We start from the raw sequence: 19,889 nt of genomic DNA on the forward strand, positions 1-19,889 counted from the left end.
AAAAAAAAAAAAAAAACGCGGGGAGCCTGATTTTATAAAAGACCGAATGACAAAAGGTTCTCTAAGAGATGATCGCTGTTTGGCCGCTGCCAAGCCGAAAAAGAAAGAGCGGGAGAGAAACCAAAAGAGGGAGGAGAATTTACACTGAGACGAAACGATGATCGACGATAGCAGCAGCAGCAGCAGCAGCAGCAGTAGCAGCAAGTGCGCCTTATTATTTTCCGACCCCCAGAAAATGGTTGTTTTTTTTTTCAGTTTTTTTTCTTCTCTTTGATCTTTTGCTCGCAACTCGGCCCCCAAAATTTGTCGCAAATTGGTGTTTCGTAAATCCTGTCCTTCCTCCTTTTTCCCTGTGCCTGGCAATTCGATCTCACGAAGAATCTCTCTCCCCTAAATCTCAGCCTGCGTAGTCGGCGGCGAGGAGGAGCTCACCGAAATGGGCGGAGGGGCGGCGGCGGGCGAAGAAACGGACGCAGAATCCACCGATGTCGTGGTTGACAATCCCATCGTCGACGTCGAGGAGCCCGCCGCCGTGGACGTGGACGACAGCGAGCCGCTGCTGCTGCTCCCCTGGATGTGCTGCTGCTGCTGCTGATCCTGCCCCTCCAGCTCCACTAAAGTCGCCCTACTAGCTAAGTGGTGGTGGTGATGGTGGTGAATCGACGGCGGCGACGCCGGCACCTCGGAACCGAAGCCGTAGATCGCCGCCAGCGGGTGGTCGAACTTGCACGTCGGCCCGAACTTGCAGATGCCAAACCGGATGTAGTATGAGCACGGTTGCACGCCCTGCATTCGCGTAGTATAAAGTCAATAACACATCCCTAAGAAAGATGGCGAAGGGGAAAGGTGGCGGACGATGAATAAAAAGGTGGTAGAACAATGGAGGGTAAAACAAGACTAGCACAGAGGTGGCGGATACATACCGTACGGAGTGGCAAGCCCATGGGACTGAGCATTGTGGGTGCGGACGCGGAGATTCGGTCGCGCGGGTGGTGGAATCTGCAGGATGCGCCGTACTTGCAGTCGCCGGTCTTGAGGTAGTACTGGCACTCGGCCACGCCCGGCCGCTCCGGGAAGGCGTCCCCGCCGCCGCCACCCTTGTGCTCGCGCAGCCCCGCCGGGAGGCCCATTGTGGGGGACCCCGGCACAAATGGGCTGTAGTCGGCTGTCGTGGGGGAGCTCGCCCCGGGAAGATAGAGCTGTTGATCCTGGAAAAACCAACCGAGCTTTCAGTATAAGATCGTATGCTGCAGTGTGATCCACCATAGTAAATTCTAATCGCTCGCTTCGATCATTCGTTCCAAGCAATGAAATCAAACAATGGGAATGAAATGCGAACCATGCAAAGGTTTTGGATCGAACGGAAGAAACCAACGAAAGAGAGAAGAGGTTCTGGTGGCTTACGTGATACGTGCTCCAACCGGGGATGGAAACCACCCCTTGTGGGGAAGGAAGAAGAAGTGGGGTGTAACTCGACGCCCCGGCTTGCAATCTCGGGCTGGGGAACGGTCTCATTGTCGGCCACCCCGGCTGAAAGTGCTGCGGCGTCCCGGTTGCGGCGTTCGGCGTCCCCGGTTGGGACGCCCCGGCGGCGGCGGCGGCAGCGGCGGCGGCGGCGTAGATGGATGGCACCACCGCCGGTTGAGGGTGGTGGAATTTGCAAGTCACTCCGTATTTGCAAGACCCCGTTCTCATGTAATACGCGCATTCTTTCTCGCCCTGTGATAGAACAAGAAAAAAAAAAAAAACAGATAATTAAAAAAAAGATAGCCATGAAAGGCAAACGGAAGTATTTTTAGTGATCGGGAGTTTCTTCCGACAGGGATTTTGCGAGAGATTTTCTAGGGATTATGTTTCGGAGAGATGAGTTACCGGGCGGTATGGGAGGCCGACGATGTTTAACTGGACTCTGGATTGGATGCCCGCTTTGTCTCGAGGGTGGTCGTATTTACAAGTGGATCCAAACTTGCACGTCCCGGTCTTGAGGAAATACTGCTCCAAAACCGCAGGAACAACAAAAACACATCGAGAGGAATCGATCGGATTAGTTCTGGGCGAGGTGGCGGAGATATGGGGGGCGGATTATCGCTAATCACACCCCCCGGAGGATTTAAGCTCTTTTCTTTTACCTGGCACTCGGGTTGCCCAGGCCTTTCTGGGTACTCGCCTTTGCCACGAGCTATGGCAGCAGCCTGGAAGAAGAAGAAGAAGAAGAAGAAGAAAGAAAAGGAAGGGAAAAAAAGAGAGGGGGAAGAACAGAGGAAAAAAAAAAAAAAGAAAACCATCACACACGGTTGGCTATGGCGGACGAGAGATTGGAGAGAAAGAACTTGGAGAGAATTGGCGAGGGAAGAGTGCTTACCAGCTTGCGATTTGGAGGGTGATTGAATTTGCAGCTCATTCCAAAGGCGCACAGCCCGGTTCGCATGTAGTAGACGCAGTCTTGCTCGCCCGGGCGCTCGGGATAAGGCCCGCCGCCACCCCCGCCGCCACCTCCGCCGCCTCCGCCACCCCCCGGCGCCGCCATGTCCACCATCCCGGGGTGATCTCCCGCGCTCTGCAAGCTCAGCCCCCACATCGCCTCTGCAAGAACAAGACAAAGATCCGGGACAAGGATTGGTGAGGAGAATTCCGAGGAGAATTGGGGTGGCAATGCGCCGCGATCCAAAAGCCCCCTGCGCTAGAGCTGGATCTCGCGAGCTCGAGCTCTCAAGAAACTCACACTCTCTCTCTCTCTTTGATCGATGGATTCGCGAGAGCTTACCTTCGAGGCCAGTGGGATTGGGCGGCGCCGCGGCCTGCTGCTGGGATGATCCCTCCTGCCGCCATTCCTGGAACGAGGATGGATGATCCACCACGCCGCCCGGCTGCTCGTAGCCCACGAATGGCGAGGCCCCCGGCGGCGCTACTGGCTGGTAGTAGTCCATACGACGACGATCAGCCCTCCTCCTCCCCCTGTGGCGGCGACGATGGTCGAGGATCGCGGCACTGTAGAACAACCATGGGATCTACGCTCCCCAGCTCGCGATTTGCTCGAATCCGCGCGCTAGCCCGCCGCCCCGCCGGCGATTGGCGGCAGCCCACTGCCCAATTCCGCGAGATCTGCGACCAGCGCGAGGAATGCCGCCCCGCCCTAGCGAAGATCCGGCCTTGGATCCTCGTTTGCTGCGTGTGATCTCTCTCGCGAGAGAGCGCAGCAAAGAGGATCTCTTGCCTCTTCCCTTGTTCCTGCCTTCCTTGCTCGCTTCTTCTTCGTCGCGGTGTGTTCTTCGTTGGCGCTAATGTGCTCTGTTTTTCCCGAGCTTGGGGGGGCCTTTCCTATGGTGAGCATTTCGGCGCATCGTGGCCGTTGGCGGGGCGGGATCCACGGCCCCTGTCCGGCCAGCGGGGCGGCGGAGGGCTATCTTGTACATGTCTCTCACTGCCGCATCCGGACCGTTGGGCAGGAGATCTGACGGGCATAATCAGGCCACGAGATCCTCGGTCGCGCTGTCTCGTGCTCCGTGACCGTCTGATGGGCGGATCCACGGCCCAAACCAACACACTTGTCGAGATGGGAAGCCGTCGGATTTAAGAAGCGTCGTAAGTGTCTTGGATTATTAATATTACCGGCCGAATTTTACCCCTCTCGCTAAAAAATCATTCAATGTAGCCTAGTGTGTGAATCGGGCCGAGGCAAAAACATGCGCACAAATTTTGTGCGCGCGCGGTTTCGAGGAGCGCAACCGCGCGGCATTTTTGGGCCGCAATAATGGCGCACCTTCCGTACGGTATTGTCCCAGCTGGGAATCGAACCTCAAAAATCCCTTCTATATAAAAGCTAGAGCTCCGATTTTTTCGCGTTGTCAATGTATGTAACTCTCGTCTCTTTTATTCCTTCCACCATTCTTTCGCTCGATCCTTCTTTTTTTTTTTTTCACACCACTTTACTTGGCTTCGTAATGTTGGAGTTCGTTTTGCGAGAAACCAGGCAGTCGGTGTGAAGGTCCACTGCATTAAGTTTTCTTCGTCCTCCAGGAACGAGAATCTCTTCTCCGCGCTTGACACATCACAAAATCTCTCTGGCTCTGGGACGCGATGCCGAAAGGGCGCCAACTTGAGCGAGAAAGCGAGAACGACGAGTATATATATTGCGGCATGTTTTCTTAGTGCTGCGAGCTACCAACAGTAACAAAAAAAAAAAAAAAACAAACGCATCAGGAATGTCAAAGCGAGAAAAACTACGACCGCTTTTGCAACAACGATAAAAATGAATACCAAAATTGATGTCGACTGCTAAGTTCCTGTATGATTGCCGTATTATGAGCGATGTATCCCTTGTTCTCTGCACCCAGTGTTTGCACCTTACACAAAGGTTAAGAAATCCAAGCTAGAAAATCGCACCTTGGGAAGCTCAATGTGACTTAGTCGTGCTTCCCACCTCCGGCTTCCATTTGTAAATGCTGCAAGGAACGAACAAGTGTAGCAACGGAAACAAGGAGGAAAAAAAAACTAGAAAAACGACCGCACCTTTCTCTTCCCAACGTATGGTTGCACCGCAGGAGGCGTGGAGTTTGTCGTCTCTTCACGCAGCTTCTTCTTCTCCATCTCAAACTCCTTACGGCTGTCCCTCCTCGATCCGTTCTGCCAAACTCGTCCAAAGCTCGGGAGCCAATCGTTCGCAGCTTCTTCTCTGCGCGGTGCGGCATCTCGCTCAAGCTGTGCCTTTCGCCGATTGGCCCAAGCCGCTCCAACGCGCTTGTCTAGCCGCTCCATCTCTCTTCGTTTACGTTTGGAAATTCCCTTCGGACACCCGTCGTCACTTCCGTGAGTCGGGAGGTCAGACAACCAAGGCGGGGGGGCCCCAGAGTGCACGTTTCCCTTGCTTGACACAAGCGGCCGTGGAGTGACAGTGGCAAGATCTGCAAAAAAAAAATATCAAAGTGTCAAGCAACAGAGTTGGAATAATGCAAAAACAGCATACTTCCACCAAACGCTGCCACTGTGTGTCTATGCGCTGTAGCACCGTTAACCTGCAATGTCTGATCCTTGGAAATTTTTTGTAAAGGCTCAACACAAACACTGGGACTTTGGCTGCTCTTTGCAGCCAGAAACCGTTCATGATGGATATTATTCTCCATGGCACCTTGTGTTGTAGCTACGCTGCTGCTGTCCGCCAATGCTCCATCACCGCAAACAGCTTCCCACTGGAAAAGAAAGAAAAAAAAAAGAGAAAAGAGCTTCTTTTTCTAAGTCAAAATCTTGGAATTGTCATGCAAATGGAAAGAGGAGAAAACGACTCACTCACATCCGCGATCTCCTTTCTCGAAAAGAAAAAGTCATGACGGGTGTTGGCGTCAGCGCCATTCTCACACCAAAACCTCTTCACATTTGAGACGTGGGCCGCGCTTGCAAGATGGTGAATTGCATTGGAGCTGTGTGCCCAAAAGGAGGATCAAGGAAAAAATAAAATAAAATCTCACTATAGCACGAAAATCTCGATCTTACCAGGCAATGGAGCTGCTGCCTTGATTGTCAGCGACATCTTCCTCGCAGAACAAGCACCAGAAGCGATGCGACGGCGCCTGGTCTCGCGGATTCCCAAGAAATCCTCTGAGGCCCTCGATTTTCATCCGGATCTTCCCAAGAACGCTCTGCAGCGCATTGCGATGGCCTGCCGTGTACCTGTGACCTCTCCCTTGCTCGTGATTCCTCCGGCACACGGCGCAGAAGGAGAAGCCCTTCGCGCCCATCCCACGAAGAACCCTAAACTCGTTTCTTTCCCCCAAGAACCCTAAAATATTTTCCTGGATGGATGCGTCCAAGGACGAGGATTCTAGCGCATTCTCTCCGCGATCGCTTCCCGGCACTCGTAGCGCTCCAGGGAATCAACACGATCGCGCTGCTCGTGTTGGCATTGAAGGCGTGCGCGAGCTCGCGGCAGCTCGAATCGGGCAAGAGGATCCACGCCGATGCAATGCGCTCTGGCGAGCACAGGAATGCGTTCGTGGCGACGACGCTGATCTCTATGTACGCGAAGTGTGGCAGCATGGCGGATTCTCGCAAGGTTTTCGATGCCATGGCCGTGAGAGGCGTGGTTGCCTGGACGGCGCTCGTTCTTGGCTACGCCGAGAATGGAGAGGCGAGGCTGGCGCTGGAACTCTTCTCTAGAATGGAGGAGCCGGCGGATGGGCCAGCGTTCGTGGCAGCGGCTATGGCCTGTGCGATCGCAGCGGTGGAAGAACAGGGCAGGGAAATCGATGGAAAGGTTTACAAGTTGTGGAGCTTGGAGAAAGGGATGGAGCTCCACTCCCGAGCGGCGAAGCTTGGTTTCGATCGATCTAGCTCCTTTCTCGCCAACACTCTGCTGGATTTGTACGCTAAGTGTGGGAGCTTGGTGGATTCGTGGAGAGTTTTCGAGACTATAGCTTCGCCGTGTGTGGTGTCGTGGACGGCTTTGATACAGGGACATGTAGAAAATGGTGAGACCCAAGCTGGATTGGAGCTCTTCGACTATGTTCTTGGGAGAAAGATCTGCGAGCCAAACTCGAGAACTTACGTAGCTGCTTTGCTCGCTTGCGCGGAGCTGGCTGAGAAAGAAGATGGAACGCAAGTTTTCCTCCAAGAAACTGGAAAGGTGGCTACTGTAAGGCTGAAGACTTTGGAGAGATGCTTCGAGCTTCACTCTCAGGCGCTGGAGCGGGGTTTTGCGTCGGATAGATTCATCGAAAATGCGCTCGTGAGGCTCTACTCCAAAAGTGGAAGCATGGCCAATGCTTTCTTGGTTTTCCAAGGTATGATCTCTCCCGACGTCGTTTCTTGGACTGCTCTCATTCTCGGCTACGAACTAAATGGTGACAGTGAACAGGCTCTGGAATGTTTCATGCAAATGGAGCGCTCGGATTGTAGACCGGACGCTCGGACTTTCACTGCCGCACTCACGGCTTCCACAACTCTGGCGGCTTTTGATGCTGGGAGAAGAATCGATGCTCTAGTAACTGGCCAGGGACTGGAGAGCGAGCCGTTTCTCTCGGCTTGCCTGGTGGACTTCTACAGCAAGTGCGGACGTGTGAAAGCTGCTCGCTACATCTTCGACTCGACTGCTGCCGTTGGAGTTGTGCACTGGGGAGCGTTGATGGCTGGCTATGGTCGGCAAGGAGAGAGCGACGAGGTGATCACTCTTTTCGGCAGGCTTGTCGATGAAGGTCTCAAACCGAATGCCGTCGTCCTCCTAGCAGTTCTCAGTGCTTGCAGTCACGCTGGTCTCCTCGAGAAAGGACGGAAGCTTTTCGGTTCTATGAAACCGGTCTATGGTGTCCAGCCAGGTATCGAGCACTATCATGCCATGATTGATCTTCTCGGCCGGTCTAACCATTTGGACGACGCAGTGACCATGATCAGAGACATGCCATACAAGCCGACGGTGGTGACATGGAGGACGCTGCTAGGTGCTTGCTGGAAGATGAAAAACGTTCCTGTGGGAAGGATGGCTTTCGACTCAATCATGGAGCTGGATCCAGGTGAAGTCTCAGCTCACATTCTCATGTCCAACATCTATGGAAGCCTTGGGATGTTTGTGGAGAAAGCCAACGTTCGTGCGATGGGTGGCTTGGATGAGGAGGCGCTCGAGCACGAGTCCTGGAATTTGTAGAACAGGCACTTTACATCAAGGAATGGATTCAACACTTCAAAAGGTCTGCTTATCTCTTTTCATGTTTCGGATAGATTAATTAAACTTTTCTTTCAGTGTGTCGCGCGAAAGCATATGAGAAGCTGCGGACCGTCAGATGAGACTATACACTAGGGTTGAGCGAGAGGCGCTGGAGTTTTCGCGAAGGTTAGAAAGGATTCCTTGCGGCATTGGAATGGGTCCCGGAAATGCGCGTAAGTACTTTGAGCAGGAGCTCCACTTATTGCTGACGATCCTCACATGATGGTTTTCTTTTTCTTCTACAGTAGCAGCAGCTGTCTAAATGATGTGGTTCTGCTACAGGCTTCGAGCTGCATGGAGATCTTCCGCTCAAAGAGATGGTAGACACTTTTCCAGGATAGCGAAGCAGACTGAAGAGCGACAAAGAGTCTCGGACTTGCTCGCAGCTTTGAAGGACGCCAACAAATCCAGGGACTTGGAAAAAGCAAGGAAAATCCACGCAGATGCTGTCGCGAGTAAGGACGACAAGAACATCTACGTAGCCAGCAGCTTGGTGAGCTTGTTTTCGAAATGCGGGAGCATGGTGGATGCTCGCAACGTGTTCGACAAAATACCGCGGCCGAATGTGGTTTCCTGGACATCACTGATTTCCGGCTATGTTCTCGATGGCAAAAGCGAGGTAGCTCTGGACATGTTCTCGCGCATGCAGACTAAAGGCTGTGCTCCAGACGCTCAGACTTTTGCTGCCGCACTCAAGGCTTGCACGGGGATGGCTGCAAAAGAAGAAGGCAAGCTTGTCAAGGGGAGAGTTGTGAAGCCGAAAGCTCTTCAAACAGGGATCGCTATACACTCTCAAGTTAAAAAGAGCAGCTGCGACGCAGACGTGATCCTGGCCAACACACTTATTGATTTCTACACGAAGTGTGGAAGCATGGCTGAAGCTAAGGAGGTTTTCGACGGGATTCAGAAGCCGGATGTGGTGTCCTGGACGTCATTGATACTGGGATACGCACAGAATGGGGAAGGACAAGTAGCTTTGGACTTGTACCAAGACATGAAGTCCAGCGGGTGTTCACCAAATGGTCAGACGCTTTTGGCTGCTCTAAAGGCCTGCACGGATCTGGCAGCAAAAGAAGAGAGCAGCAAGGTTGATGGAAGTCTGTTGCGAGTCTCCACGTTGGTCAAAGGCAGGGAAATACACTCAGAAGCTACAAAGAACAGGTTCGACTCAGACATCTTCGTTGCGAACACGCTCATCGACATGTACGCGAAGTGTGGGAGCATGACTGAAGCGATGAACGTATTTGAGAGGATTCCACGACGAGCAGTGGTGTCCTGGAACGCGCTGATGCTGGGCTATGTTCACAACGGGCAGGCAGAGGTGGCCTTTCGTCTGTTCGAAAGGATGAGATCGGAAGGATGTGCACCAAACGGCCAGACTTTTGTTGCTGCTCTCAAGGCGTGCTCTGGCTTAGCTGCCAAAGAGGAAGGCGAGCAAGTCGACAGCAAAGTCGTGAAAGTATGGTCGCTACAAAGAGGCATAGAAGTCTACTCTGCGGCATCAAAGTTCGGCTTCGACTCGGATATATATGTGGCAAATACGGCAGTGGACATGTACGCGAAGTGTGGGAGCATGAGACACGCTGGAGAAATCTTTGAGAAGATTTTGCATCCGGACGTGATTTCCTGGACGGCTCTGGTATCGGGATTTGCTCAAAACGGTGAAGGTGGTGTAGCTCTGGAGTATTTTGAGCGCATGCAAGCTCAAGGCTGTCCGCCGAATGGCCAGACTTATGTGGCTGCTCTCAAGGCTTGCATCGACCTGGCCACCAACGAAGATGCAAAGCTGGTGGAAGGAAAGCTTGTGAAAGCTGGCTCGTTGGAGAAAGGGGAAGATGTTCACTCCCAAGCGGCAAAGCGGGGCTACGAGTCGGACATATTTGTGGCCAGCGCTTTGATCGACATGTATTCCAAGTGTGGGAGCATGGCGAGCGCTCGAGAGGTTTTCAACGGGATGAAGCGGCGGGACGCTGTGGTCTGGAATGCACTCATGCTGGGCTTCGCTCTAAACGGTGCCAGTGACGAAGCCTTGGAGCTGTTTACTCTCATGCAATCCCAAGGCTGTGATCCGGACGCTCAAACGTTTGCTGCTGCGTTGAAGGCCTGTTCCAGCTTCCTGAGTGAAGACGGTAAAGCGGACGACGAGAAGACAAAGAGAGCTTTGGAGAAAGCTTCGTTGATCCATTCCCAAGCAGCGAAGTTTGGGTTTGACACGGATATATTCGTCGCGAGTATGCTGGTCGATCTCTACGCAAGGTGTGGAAGCATGAGAGAAGCTCGTCAAGTTTTTGAAAGAATACCCCGGAAGAAACATAACGTGGTCTCGTGGACTACCTTGATCGCCGGCTATGCTCAGAACGATGAACCGGAAGACGCTCTCGAGCTGTTTCAACGGATGCTGGTCGAAGGATTTGCACCAAATGCTCAAACTTTCGTGGCAGCACTGAAGGCCTGTGGAAGTTTGGCAGCTCTGGCAATTGGGAAGGCAATTCACTCGACTATTTCCAGATATGGAGCTGAAGGCGTTGCATCCGTGTCCAACACTCTCGTGCTCTTGTATGGTAAATGCGGGAGTATCACTGGTGCTGAGCAAGTTTTCTACTCGACTACCGCGAAGGACGTCGTGACTTGGAACGCACTGATGGCGAGCTATGGTCACTTGGGAGACACAGCGGCTTTGTTCCGGCTGAGCCAACAAATGCTGGAGGGAGGCTTAAAACCGGACGGGATTACTTTCAACTTCATCCTCACTGCGTGCAGCCATGCCGGCTTGGTCGACAAAGGGAAGCACTACTTCCAGGCAATGAGCTCGTCGGAGTATGGAGTAACTCCAGATCTGGAGCACTATCACTGTATGGTGGACTTACTCGGGCGTGGAAACAAGCTAGACGAGGCTGTCGAGATGGCGAAAACGATGCCGTTCAAGCCGAGCGTGATCACTTGGACGACCATCTTAGCAGCAAGCAGGAAATGGAAGAATGTTGCGGCTGGAAAGCTCGCCTTTGACGAGCTGGTTTCGCTGAACGAGAAGCAAGCTGCATCGTACGTGCTTATGGCAAACATCTACGCTGCTGCTGGAATGTGGGAGGAGAAGGCCAAAGTTCATGCGATGAGGAAGGATGCGAAGGCTTGGAAGAAGCCCGGACAGAGCTGGTGGACTGACGAGCGTGGAATCATCCATAAGTTTGTAGCCGGAGACAGAACTCACGCGCAAAGGGACGAGATTGGCGAGAAGTTGAAGCTTCTCGAGGCTGCTATCAAGGATCAGGGGTACGTTGCGGACGTAGGAGCCGTTGCATGGGACATTCCGGACGAGGATAAAGAGGAGTCGCTTTGCGGCCACAGCGAGAGGCTGGCTATCGCCTGTGCTCTCGTGAATTCTCCAGCAGGAACAACGATTCGTATCGGCAAGAATCTGCGTGTCTGCGAGGACTGCCACAAGGCAACGGGCTTCATCTCCAAGGTGGAAAAGCGAGTCATCGTTTGCCGAGACGCCAGCCGGTTTCATGTTTTCGAGGATGGAAAATGCTCTTGCGGAGATTTTTGGTGAGCGAAAGAGGTAAGCTAAGTTCTGGACTGCAACTTCGTGGTGTATTAACTTTCATATGCTAGGGCTGTGGAAGGAGGAAGCCAAGTTTTTCTTCCTGGAATGAGGTATGTGGGTGTTTTCCATTAAGCTCCTCTAGCTCAAGAGCAACTCATCTCACATTTTCCGGGATAACACGAGTGAGAGCGCGCTCGCACCACGAAGAATGCAGACATTGGTTCGTGTTTTCCATTTTTCGTAGTTTTCATTCCACTTTCTTTCAGCTGAATTCGCAGCAATGACGACGAGCCAAGTTTATCACGCTACAGATTCTTTCGACAAGCTGAAGCCCAAGAACAGGCGGCACGAAAATAAAGAGGCTCTCAAACTCTACGACCAGCTGCAGCACGACGGTGCAAGACACAGCGTTCCGGTCATCCTCGCGGCTCTCAAGTCATGCAGCGTGTCGAGAGACATCGAGACAGGGATGAAGATCCACGCGAACGTGGTTTCAGGCAGCAGATTCCACACCAACATCTACATTCTAAACAGCCTCTTGGACCTCTACTCCAAGTGTGGCAGTATGGTGGACGCTCAACTAGTTTTCGACCGGATGCCAGTCCACACCATCGTCTCCTGGAACACTATCATCAAAGGATACACTCACAGCGGCAAAGGTAGCTTGGCACTTGATCTCTTCTCCAGCATGCAGCAACAAGGCTGTCAACCAAACTCGAGAAGTTTTGTCGCAGCGATCGGTGCGGTAACGAGCTTGCTAGCAGCTGAAGGCAACGACGAAGCCGAGAACAAACTCAATTGTCTCGAGAAAGGAATGGCTCTGCATTCCTCGGCTTGCAAGGCGGGCTACGATCTTGACATGTTCGTGGCAAGCAGTCTGGTGGATCTGTACGCAAAGAGTGGGAGCATGGAAGATTCACGCAGGTTGTTCGACAGGATGAAAACTCGCGACGTGGTTTCGTGGACTGCGCTCATTTCCGGCTACGTCCAGAGCGGCCAAGCCAAGCTCGCGTTACAGCTCTTGCATCGTATGCAAGAAGAAGGTTGCCAGCCAAATGCTCTAACTTACGGAGCCGCGCTCAATGCTTGCACGAAGCTGGCTATGGAGGACGAAGAACAGGATGGAAAGTCGAAGCTGATCTACCTGGAAAAGGGCAGGGAGCTTCATTCTCGCCTGGCAAAGTGTGGATACGAAGCCGACGCATTCGTCGCGAGCAGCCTCATGGACATGTATTCCAACTGTGGGAGCATCAGAGAGGCCAGGCAAGTGTTCGGGAGAACCAAGAACCACGACGTGGTTGCCTGGAACACGATCATCATGGGACATGCACAGAACGGAGATGGAGAGATGGCTCTCGAGCTCTTCTATCAGATGCAACGCGAAGCTGGCCTGCCTCCAAACGCTCGGACTTTCGTTGCTGCGATCAATGCTTGCGCGGCTGTAGCAAGCAAAGAAAAAGAAGCCGGGGGAAAGAAAGATTCCAGCTTGGAGAGAGGAGCTGCGATTCACTCACAGGCGATGGAGTCCGGGTGCTGCCGCGATATCTTCGTGGCCAACAGCCTCATCGACATGTACTCCAAGTGTGGAAGTCTGGAAGAAGCTCGCCGTGTCTTCGACGGCATGGAGCAGCGAAACATCGTTTCCTGGACGTCGATGATCATGGGGTACGCCGAGAACAACGCAGCCACCTTTGCTCTCGAGCTCTACGAGCAAGCCGGCTCCCACCTCCAGCCAAACGCTCAGACTTTCATGGCGGCGCTCAAGGCCTGCGGCGACTTAGCAGCGCTGGACGCTGGGAAGAGGCTCCACTCGCAGATCCGAGAAAGAAATCTGGACAGCAATCCACTGCTCGCATGCTCGCTCATCGGGTTCTATGGAAAGTGTGGAGACACGGCCGCCGCTCGAGAAGTTTTCCACTCTGTGGCGAGGAAGGACGCGGCCGTGTGGAGTGCTCTCATCGCGGCTTACAGCTTCCAGGGAGACGCAGCCGGGGCCTTGAATCTCCTCGAGAGGATGCGGGAGGAGAAGATCCGGCCAGATGGTGTGACGCTCCTCTCGGTTCTCAAAGCTTGCAGCCACGCCGGGCTCGTCGACGCTGGCCTCGAGTGCTTCCGGGAGATATCCTCGCCGACGATCGAGCACTACACCTGCGTGGTGGATCTCCTGAGCCGAGCAAATCGGCTCAAGCAGGCGGTGGCGGTGGCGGAGAGGCTGGCGGCGCAGAAGCGGAGCTTGCCGGCGGCGGTGTGGATGACAATCCTGGCCGCGTCCGCGAAGTGGAAAGATGTAGACACCGGGCGACTAGCGTTTGAGAAGCTGCGAGCTATGGATCGAGAGGAGGCCTCCATCTACATCGCCATGGCCAACGTTTACTCGAGCGAGCTGGCTTCACATGACAGTGACGTGGCTGCTGGCGCGCCGACAGTTGGTTGACGTGGCGTCCACGTCGGGGTCTATCTCCGCCGTTGGTTTCGTATCCAGTGGCGCCATGGCGATGGCTTCCACGATGACTGCTCTCGCGAGCTCCTTTGCGAAGTGTGGCGGCTCCGCGAGATTTCTCGACGATTACAACTTCAACTGCGGTGGCAATTCGCTGCGATTTCGATCGATCAGTGGTCATTGCCAGAGGATTTCCAAGGTATGTCTTCTTCGTTTTCTCATCGAGTTTGATCGTTTTCCGTTCCAGAGTTTGGTGGTGAATCGAAATCGAGCAGGGGGGCAGCGAGGAATCATGTACGAGGACGAGGATACGTTCGTTCTCCTGGAGCCCGGCGAGGACGAAGTGTTCGTCTCCATGGAGCAGCTCCAGTCGCGGATTAAATCCTGGCTGGAGCGATGGCCGTCGGGGTCGCTGCCATTCGACCTCCAAAACTTTAAGACTCTGGACGAGGCCGCGTCGCATCTCGTGACCAATTCCTGCGAGCTCGAAATTGGCGGCGGCTTTGGTTCCATTCAGTGGTTCCAAGTTAGACTGGAAGAACGATAGATTATAGTAGTAGCTTTGTTTAGAACTACTCTTTTTCTATCTTTCTATTTCGTGTCAACATCTAGAACGAACATATCAAGCCCACATTACGTAAGCCAGGGCGTGCCGTGAATTTATAATCAAAAAGTTGGTTTGGATCCACACACAAAGTTTAAGCATTAAACTAACATTTTAGAAGGTTCTAAAGAAACCTAACTTCTAGAAAGGTGGTAGGGCACGGAAAACAGGAACGCGTCACTGACGCCATATGGCGCAAATACAAGATATGTACGGCAGCGTGTCGTCGCCCGTCGCGTAGCTTGTGAATTGCTAGCAACTTTTTTTTTTCTCTCTCCCTCGTTTCCGCGAGTCACAGGAATCGTATGACACTAAACATTGGGCGATTTTATTAATCGGGGGTGTTTTCCTACATGGTACAAACCATAGCTTTTCTTCCATGCATTGGATGGATGATCCAACGGCGGTGGCACTACCCACCAGTCAAAAATGACTTTTGGCCACGGCTACCGTACGATTCTAGAGAAAAGGCTGCTGACGTGTTTCTTGCCACGTGGCCCACCGTTGCGGCCGCCACGTCAGGCAGTTAAGCACGGCGGGCGGTAGATGTGACGCATCCGACGGCAACGGCAGCCAGCGACGCGGACCGTCGGATCGGCGGAATCGACGGTTGCCATGGCAATCGTAATGCGCGAGAGAGCTTGCTAGGTTTTCTTCGTGGTGGGAGGGAGAAAATGCGAGCGCCATGCTGGATCGAGGGCATGCAGTGATCTCTATGGATTGATTTCTCGCAGGGCGGTGGAGCTAGCGCGCGTGCGCCGCGGGCGCGCGCTGCATAGCGATCGATGGGAGCATGGCCGGGGTTTTGATCTAGAGTGGTAGTATTTCTTCATGCGCGCTCGGGATTTGTGGATCTTGGAGCTGGATAATTCTTGCTGCCCGGGGAGTGTCGCGGCGGGATGGGGAAGGTCCGGGGATGGCTCCACAAGCTGGGGCTTGGAAGCAGGAATGCGGCACAGGACGAGATGGCGCTGATGAAGATCGCGCAGGGGCCGGATTTGGATGTGGCGGAGGCAGGCAGCGAGATGGCCCAATTCGGCGCCGGATGCTTCTGGGGAGTGGAGCTAGCGTACCAGAGAGTTCCTGGCGTGACCAAGACGGAAGTGGGCTACTCGCGCGGCTACCTCCACAACCCTTCCTACAGGGACGTTTGCGATGGGGATACCGGCCATGTCGAGGTCGTCCGGGTCCAATTTGATCCAAAGTGCTGCTCATATGAGAATCTCCTCAGCGTTTTCTGGTCCAAGCACGATCCTACCACTCCAAATCGTCAGGTAAGCTCGCAAAAACAGATTTTTTTCTTCGCGATTCTAGCTGGCTGATGGAAGTTTTCGTGAAGAACAGGCTAACGATGTAGGAACCCAGTACCGCTCTGGAATTTACTACTACACTCCCGAGCAAGAGAGCGCGGCCATAGCATCGAAAGAGAGCCTCCAGAAGAGCTTGGACAGCCCGATCGTGACGGAGATCCTGGCCGCCAAGAAATTCTATCGAGCCGAGGCGTTCCACCAGCAGTACCTCGCCAAAGGTGGGCGATTCGGATTCAGGCAGTCCGCTGCAAAGGGTTGCACTGATCCAATCCGCTGCTATGGGTAGAACAACGCCATTTGGTTCTTCCTTTTCTTTCTTTCCTCTCATCCTTTTTTTTTCTCTACACTCATTCTCCTCGTACGAGTGAGAGTCCTTGGGAAGGATCAAAAACAAAAAATTTTCTCCTCCTCCTCCTAGGTACGTCCATTTCTTCCATAAACATTTCGAGAATTTTTATTGAGTTCCAGCGAGAAGAAGAAGAAGAAGCGGAGGTTCTTCCAATCAACTGTACAGTTTGATCGAAAGAAAACAATCACCAGGCAATAAGTAAGAAGGTGGCGCTGCCACCACCAGCAAGTAAAAGAAGATCGCTGATCAAAAGGAATAAAAACGAGTAAAGTTACGCTCGTCGCCACGGTAGGAAGAACGACAAATGTTGTAAGCCTTCCCCATCCTCGAATTTTACTGTGCGTGTTCTTCGGTGGGCGATTCTCTCTCTCGGCCTAAAATTATAAGTTAAGAGAAAAGAGAGAAGATTTTCGTTTTCTAGAAGGATTCGTGGGAAACCTAGAACCGCTGATCTCAGCGATTCTTTAAAAAGAATGAAACTTTCACTGTGCTGGTTAAAAAAAATCCTCACAACTCATTGTTCTAAACAAGAAAAAGCGTAGATTATTCTTAGGCTTTATCTAGACACTCGTGTTCTCGTCTATATATCTAGATTCTTTTCGTGACTTTGGAGTTCTAGCTCTTCTAGTGGAATGTTAGTCGTCGATCGACGCTACCCTGGAAGCCAACTTAGCTTTGTCCTCGTTGTTTTCGTCAAAGTACATGAATACGGACAGATGGTGATAGCTCCATTTCCTTTGCTTTTGTTGAGATGAGATAATTGATCGTTGGGATTTGAAACCATTTCAAAGAAATCCTCCCTGAATTTCATCACTTGACTTGGGCAAATCAGGCAAAGTCGCCCAAGGTTGGGAAAAGTCCAGGGCAATCAAATCTCTCTTTTCCAGCCGAGGAGAAATCACATACTACTCTCAGTCTGATCATCATGATCAGAGTCCAGTGATCTCCACAGCTGTTGAATTTCTAGAAGTACGTGACGACTCATGCAAAGACAGCTGCTGGGTTTCCAAATTCCGAGAAGAGAAAGGGATTCCGTCCAAGTTCCAGCACAAACCAACAGGTTTGTACAAGATCAGGTTGCTGTGCAGCTGTGAGGAAATTTTGAGTTCTGCTATGCCTGCTGATGCATGATTGGATTTTTCTGTGCTTTGGGTCAACATCGTGAAAGGCTGTCGAGCAAAACTGATGAGCACGATATTCACACAGCTCTAAATTCGTCCCTACAAACAAGTATTTTCTCCTTGGGTTAATGTGATATTTCAAAATGTATACAATAAAAGAATGTACTACCCTTTCTTATAGTAAGCCAAATATAATAATCATATTTACTATGCAAAACTGAAACACTAATGACATGCCATGTTATTTAATGACAGAATAATAATAGTGTTCATCTAAGCTAAAAAATAAGTTTGTTGCATATAAAGTAATCAAATTCTAGATAGTGTGAAATAACTTTACTGTTACAAAATTAAAATTATGCTGAAAGGAAACATTTTATCATTTTTTATTTTAATATTTAAAAATATAGTATCAACTTTGACTATGTACTCCTTTGCAAGCGCAATGATGCACTTCGTGAAGAGAATTTCACACTCAAGCGTTTGAGCCAAGTTTATTTTACCCTACTTTTGCTTGAAGACAATACAAATAAATTTAATTGCATTACCTTTTCTTGTTGGCCTCCTATACATCTCTATAAGAATAGTCCTGGTTCTATCACTCATGTCTCCAACTCTCCTCTTAAGATTGAAACTAAATTTCTCAAAGTTTTCAATCTTATCCAAGGTGAGTGCAACTGTAGTGTATGTGGTTTTTACCCTTTATCCTATGGTGATTTACCATAGGATAATACCACAAAGTGGAACCTAAACCCTCCATATGCCACGTGTGATATGCCATATATCACATGCCACGTGTCCATAGGATAGTGGTGTGGAACCCGAGGTTCAGAGCCTTGGGCCACTAAACGAAGGAATGGTGCCAAACTCCCAAACATGGAGCCAAGGAATGACGGAACCGGACCATGAAGCAACTCCCGAGTATACAGCCCAAGGAGAAAAGGGACAGGAGCCCGGAGCAACTTGGAACAGTCCTAGAGCAACCAACATCCCAATGCCATGACCAATATGCAAAACAGAGCCAAACGGAGTCTAGCGCTATTTTGGCATACCAGTAGCCTAACACAAGGACATGGGTACTCCACCAGTTAGTATGGTGTGGAACTTGGGCTTAGACCTAAGCTAGACGTAAAACAAGGATAAACACGCAAGCGGGAGATAAACTATGCCTCAAGTTGGTCAGCCATGCCTGACCCACCCACTATCCCTATTATACATTTGAAACCCCCCACAATCCCCCCCCCGAAGAACACATGTTTTAGGCTTTCACCCCAAGCTTCCCTTAGTACTAGGAATTAGTCTCTGGGACAAGTTTGAAACTTACTAAATATTAAATATCCCTAGATTGTGAATTTGGATACGGGATGAGCACCATTGTGTTCAGAACAATCTCTACATTCTGTAGACATGCCAAATGAGCAAATCTAGACATTTTCCATAAATAGCATTTGGGACCAAAATGAGATTAACACAAAAGGCATGATAACAAGGGTGTTTGGCAAACACGGTAAGCTATCATCTTGCAAATATTGAAGGATCAATCTCAATATTGCGGGGGTTCCCAACACTAATAAATGCAAATTAACGAATGAGTTTCTCTAACCAGGTCAAGTATGCTTGATTAATAACACTTAGGAATTCCGTCCTTATGCTCATTTGGTCAAGTGCACACATGAGGATTAGTTTCTCAACTAGCTTAAGCAGAGACTAATAAAGGATCTAGCAATACCAACCTCCTGCTGTCGTGGCAGTAAGGAAAGAATATTTGAAAGGACTAGCCGACAGGTAATTTTCGATACCCGAAGTCACATTCACGACACCCTCCCCCCCTTAGGGAAGATCGACATCCTCGTCGATGCATACTCGAGTCTAGACCACCATAAAGGAAATAACTCCAGAAAAAGTTTATGGTGATCACACTATGTGAGAAATGCACCAATTTAAATGAGTTAGAAGGCAACCTCTTTGTTTAACGCGGATGCGCTATCAGCTTAGACACCTTCTGGCCGTCACCAATAAGGAAATGACCAATGGAATTAGCCACCCTTGCTACTCTAGGTGTCACCCAGCTTACAAAAGTGTGATATGCCCCTACCCGCAGGTGGCATAGAGAGAGAAGCCAAAGGCCCAAACCCTTTTGAGCAAAGAAACCAAATCTGTCAGTAAGATTTAAATAGACTCTTGTAAACAAGCAGTTAGAATTGTTTATACGTGTAAGGTCCTGAGTTTGGACTTCCCGGGAGGTCACCCAGCCCAGTACTATTCAAACCCAAGGACGCTTAACCCCAAATATCCCAAGACCCTTAACCAATTGGAAAAGGGGGTGCACTCTTATTCATGGGCCCTTTCCCTCTATATTTGAACCCCATGGATCGTCTCTCAAGTCGTTCCCTTTGGTTGCTTACAATCCACCACGCTTCCCTACAAGTTCACGCCCTCGTGAACAGAAGCTGAGAGCCGCAGCTCTCCCGAGAGCCCCGCTCTCTTGACACCCTACCCCTCAGGTCGAGCCTAGCGGGAGCAAACTGGACCAGCCAGATGTCAATCAACATGTGGTGTGATTCCCCTAGCCAACCAACAGAGTCGGACCCGAGACCGCTTTGATACCAAATGTAAGCTCCTGAGTTTGGACTTCCCGGGAGGTCACCTAACCCAGTACTATTTAAACCCAAGGACGCTTAACCCCAAATATCCCAAGACCCTTAACCAATTGGAAAAGGGGGTGCACTCTTATTCATGGGCCCTTTCCCTCTATATTTGAACCCTATGGATCGTCTCTCAAGTTGTTCCCTTTGGTTGCTTACAATACGGTCACGCCATTTTAACAGAAT

General features: G+C 51.3%; 7 protein-coding genes across 11 annotated transcripts; 5 read left to right on the forward strand and 2 right to left on the reverse strand.

Moving 5' to 3' along the window:
* Window positions 1–8: 8 nt before the first annotated feature.
* Window positions 9–3,373, reverse strand: LOC9638714 (zinc finger CCCH domain-containing protein 12). Of its 2 annotated transcripts, XM_024667410.1 has the most exons (7): window positions 2,765–3,371; window positions 2,363–2,583; window positions 2,130–2,192; window positions 1,873–1,992; window positions 1,405–1,719; window positions 924–1,208; window positions 9–786 (listed from the first exon to the last, which is right to left on the reverse strand). In XM_024667410.1, exons 1-7 carry the CDS (start codon window positions 2,925–2,927, stop codon window positions 391–393), a joined length of 1,563 nt encoding a protein of 520 aa, XP_024523178.1. In that variant the 5' UTR covers window positions 2,928–3,371; the 3' UTR covers window positions 9–390. The 2 variants fall into 2 exon arrangements, with proteins under 2 accessions (XP_024523178.1, XP_024523179.1); XM_024667411.1 differs by lacking the exon at window positions 2,130–2,192 and having other exon boundaries at window positions 2,765–3,373.
* An 828-nt stretch (window positions 3,374–4,201) lies between these two features.
* LOC9638722 (TITAN-like protein) lies at window positions 4,202–5,780 on the reverse strand. The gene is made up of 6 exons (XM_002993745.2): window positions 5,488–5,780; window positions 5,288–5,414; window positions 4,964–5,186; window positions 4,510–4,901; window positions 4,384–4,442; window positions 4,202–4,324 (listed from the first exon to the last, which is right to left on the reverse strand). The coding sequence occupies exons 1-5, from the start codon at window positions 5,730–5,732 to the stop codon at window positions 4,404–4,406; spliced, it is 1,026 nt and encodes a 341-aa protein (XP_002993791.1). The 5' UTR covers window positions 5,733–5,780; the 3' UTR covers window positions 4,202–4,324; window positions 4,384–4,403.
* On the forward strand, window positions 5,780–7,785 carry LOC112343632 (pentatricopeptide repeat-containing protein At1g11290, chloroplastic-like). 2 transcript variants are annotated; one of them, XM_024667407.1, is made up of 2 exons: window positions 5,780–7,673; window positions 7,727–7,785. In XM_024667407.1, exon 1 carries the CDS (start codon window positions 5,795–5,797, stop codon window positions 7,628–7,630), a length of 1,836 nt encoding a protein of 611 aa, XP_024523175.1. In that variant the 5' UTR covers window positions 5,780–5,794; the 3' UTR covers window positions 7,631–7,673; window positions 7,727–7,785. The 2 variants fall into 2 exon arrangements, with proteins under 2 accessions (XP_024523175.1, XP_024523176.1); XM_024667408.1 differs by lacking the exon at window positions 7,727–7,785 and having other exon boundaries at window positions 5,780–7,304; window positions 7,368–7,725.
* On the forward strand, window positions 7,762–11,392 carry LOC112343630 (putative pentatricopeptide repeat-containing protein At3g13770, mitochondrial). The gene is made up of 3 exons (XM_024667403.1): window positions 7,762–7,863; window positions 7,936–11,249; window positions 11,303–11,392. The coding sequence occupies exon 2, from the start codon at window positions 7,953–7,955 to the stop codon at window positions 11,238–11,240; it is 3,288 nt and encodes a 1,095-aa protein (XP_024523171.1). The 5' UTR covers window positions 7,762–7,863; window positions 7,936–7,952; the 3' UTR covers window positions 11,241–11,249; window positions 11,303–11,392.
* On the forward strand, window positions 11,340–13,691 carry LOC112343631 (pentatricopeptide repeat-containing protein At2g33680-like). Of its 2 annotated transcripts, none has more exons than XM_024667405.1 (2): window positions 11,340–11,454; window positions 11,513–13,691. In XM_024667405.1, exon 2 carries the CDS (start codon window positions 11,515–11,517, stop codon window positions 13,666–13,668), a length of 2,154 nt encoding a protein of 717 aa, XP_024523173.1. In that variant the 5' UTR covers window positions 11,340–11,454; window positions 11,513–11,514; the 3' UTR covers window positions 13,669–13,691. The 2 variants fall into 2 exon arrangements, with proteins under 2 accessions (XP_024523173.1, XP_024523172.1); XM_024667404.1 differs by having other exon boundaries at window positions 11,380–11,454; window positions 11,501–13,691.
* Window positions 13,683–14,360, forward strand: LOC9638723 (protein CHLORORESPIRATORY REDUCTION 7, chloroplastic). The gene is made up of 2 exons (XM_002993737.2): window positions 13,683–13,873; window positions 13,922–14,360. Exons 1-2 carry the CDS (start codon window positions 13,724–13,726, stop codon window positions 14,219–14,221), a joined length of 450 nt encoding a protein of 149 aa, XP_002993783.2. The 5' UTR covers window positions 13,683–13,723; the 3' UTR covers window positions 14,222–14,360.
* Window positions 14,361–14,951: 591 nt separating this feature from the next.
* On the forward strand, window positions 14,952–16,297 carry LOC9638715 (peptide methionine sulfoxide reductase). Of its 2 annotated transcripts, XR_002991340.1 has the most exons (3): window positions 14,952–15,552; window positions 15,623–16,006; window positions 16,057–16,297. XR_002991340.1 is itself a non-coding variant. In XM_002993738.2 (2 exons), the coding sequence occupies exons 1-2, from the start codon at window positions 15,178–15,180 to the stop codon at window positions 15,872–15,874; spliced, it is 627 nt and encodes a 208-aa protein (XP_002993784.1). In that variant the 5' UTR covers window positions 14,952–15,177; the 3' UTR covers window positions 15,875–16,297. The 2 variants fall into 2 exon arrangements, 1 of the variants encoding a protein (XP_002993784.1); XM_002993738.2 differs by having other exon boundaries at window positions 15,623–16,297.
* Window positions 16,298–19,889: the final 3,592 nt, after the last annotated feature.

This window comes from Selaginella moellendorffii, unplaced genomic scaffold (genome assembly GCF_000143415.4).
Source record: "Selaginella moellendorffii unplaced genomic scaffold, v1.0 SELMOscaffold_171, whole genome shotgun sequence".
Lineage (NCBI taxonomy): Eukaryota > Viridiplantae > Streptophyta > Lycopodiopsida > Selaginellales > Selaginellaceae > Selaginella > Selaginella moellendorffii.

Excerpts from the sequence above, each read along its gene's own strand:
- LOC9638714 (XM_024667410.1), bottom strand. The coding sequence starts at position 2,927 with ATGGACTACTACCAGCCAGTAGCGCCGCCGGGGGCCTCGCCATTCGTG. Across the intron at positions 1,993-2,129 it reads CTGGGCAACCCGAGTGCCAG|TATTTCCTCAAGACCGGGAC; the intron begins GTAAAAGAAAAG and ends GTTTTGGAGCAG. Across the intron at positions 1,209-1,404 it reads CCGGTTGGAGCACGTATCAC|GATCAACAGCTCTATCTTCC; the intron begins GTAAGCCACCAG and ends TGGTTTTTCCAG.
- LOC9638722 (XM_002993745.2), bottom strand. The coding sequence starts at position 5,732 with ATGGGCGCGAAGGGCTTCTCCTTCTGCGCCGTGTGCCGGAGGAATCAC. Across the intron at positions 4,902-4,963 it reads AGTGGCAGCGTTTGGTGGAA|ATCTTGCCACTGTCACTCCA; the intron begins GTATGCTGTTTT and ends TTTTTTTTGCAG. Across the intron at positions 4,443-4,509 it reads CATACGTTGGGAAGAGAAAG|CATTTACAAATGGAAGCCGG; the intron begins GTGCGGTCGTTT and ends CGTTCCTTGCAG.
- LOC112343632 (XM_024667407.1), top strand. The coding sequence starts at position 5,795 with ATGCGTCCAAGGACGAGGATTCTAGCGCATTCTCTCCGCGATCGCTTC.
- LOC112343630 (XM_024667403.1), top strand. The coding sequence starts at position 7,953 with ATGATGTGGTTCTGCTACAGGCTTCGAGCTGCATGGAGATCTTCCGCT.
- LOC112343631 (XM_024667405.1), top strand. The coding sequence starts at position 11,515 with ATGACGACGAGCCAAGTTTATCACGCTACAGATTCTTTCGACAAGCTG.
- LOC9638723 (XM_002993737.2), top strand. The coding sequence starts at position 13,724 with ATGGCGATGGCTTCCACGATGACTGCTCTCGCGAGCTCCTTTGCGAAG. Across the intron at positions 13,874-13,921 it reads ATTGCCAGAGGATTTCCAAG|AGTTTGGTGGTGAATCGAAA; the intron begins GTATGTCTTCTT and ends TTTCCGTTCCAG.
- LOC9638715 (XM_002993738.2), top strand. The coding sequence starts at position 15,178 with ATGGGGAAGGTCCGGGGATGGCTCCACAAGCTGGGGCTTGGAAGCAGG. Across the intron at positions 15,553-15,622 it reads CTACCACTCCAAATCGTCAG|GCTAACGATGTAGGAACCCA; the intron begins GTAAGCTCGCAA and ends CGTGAAGAACAG.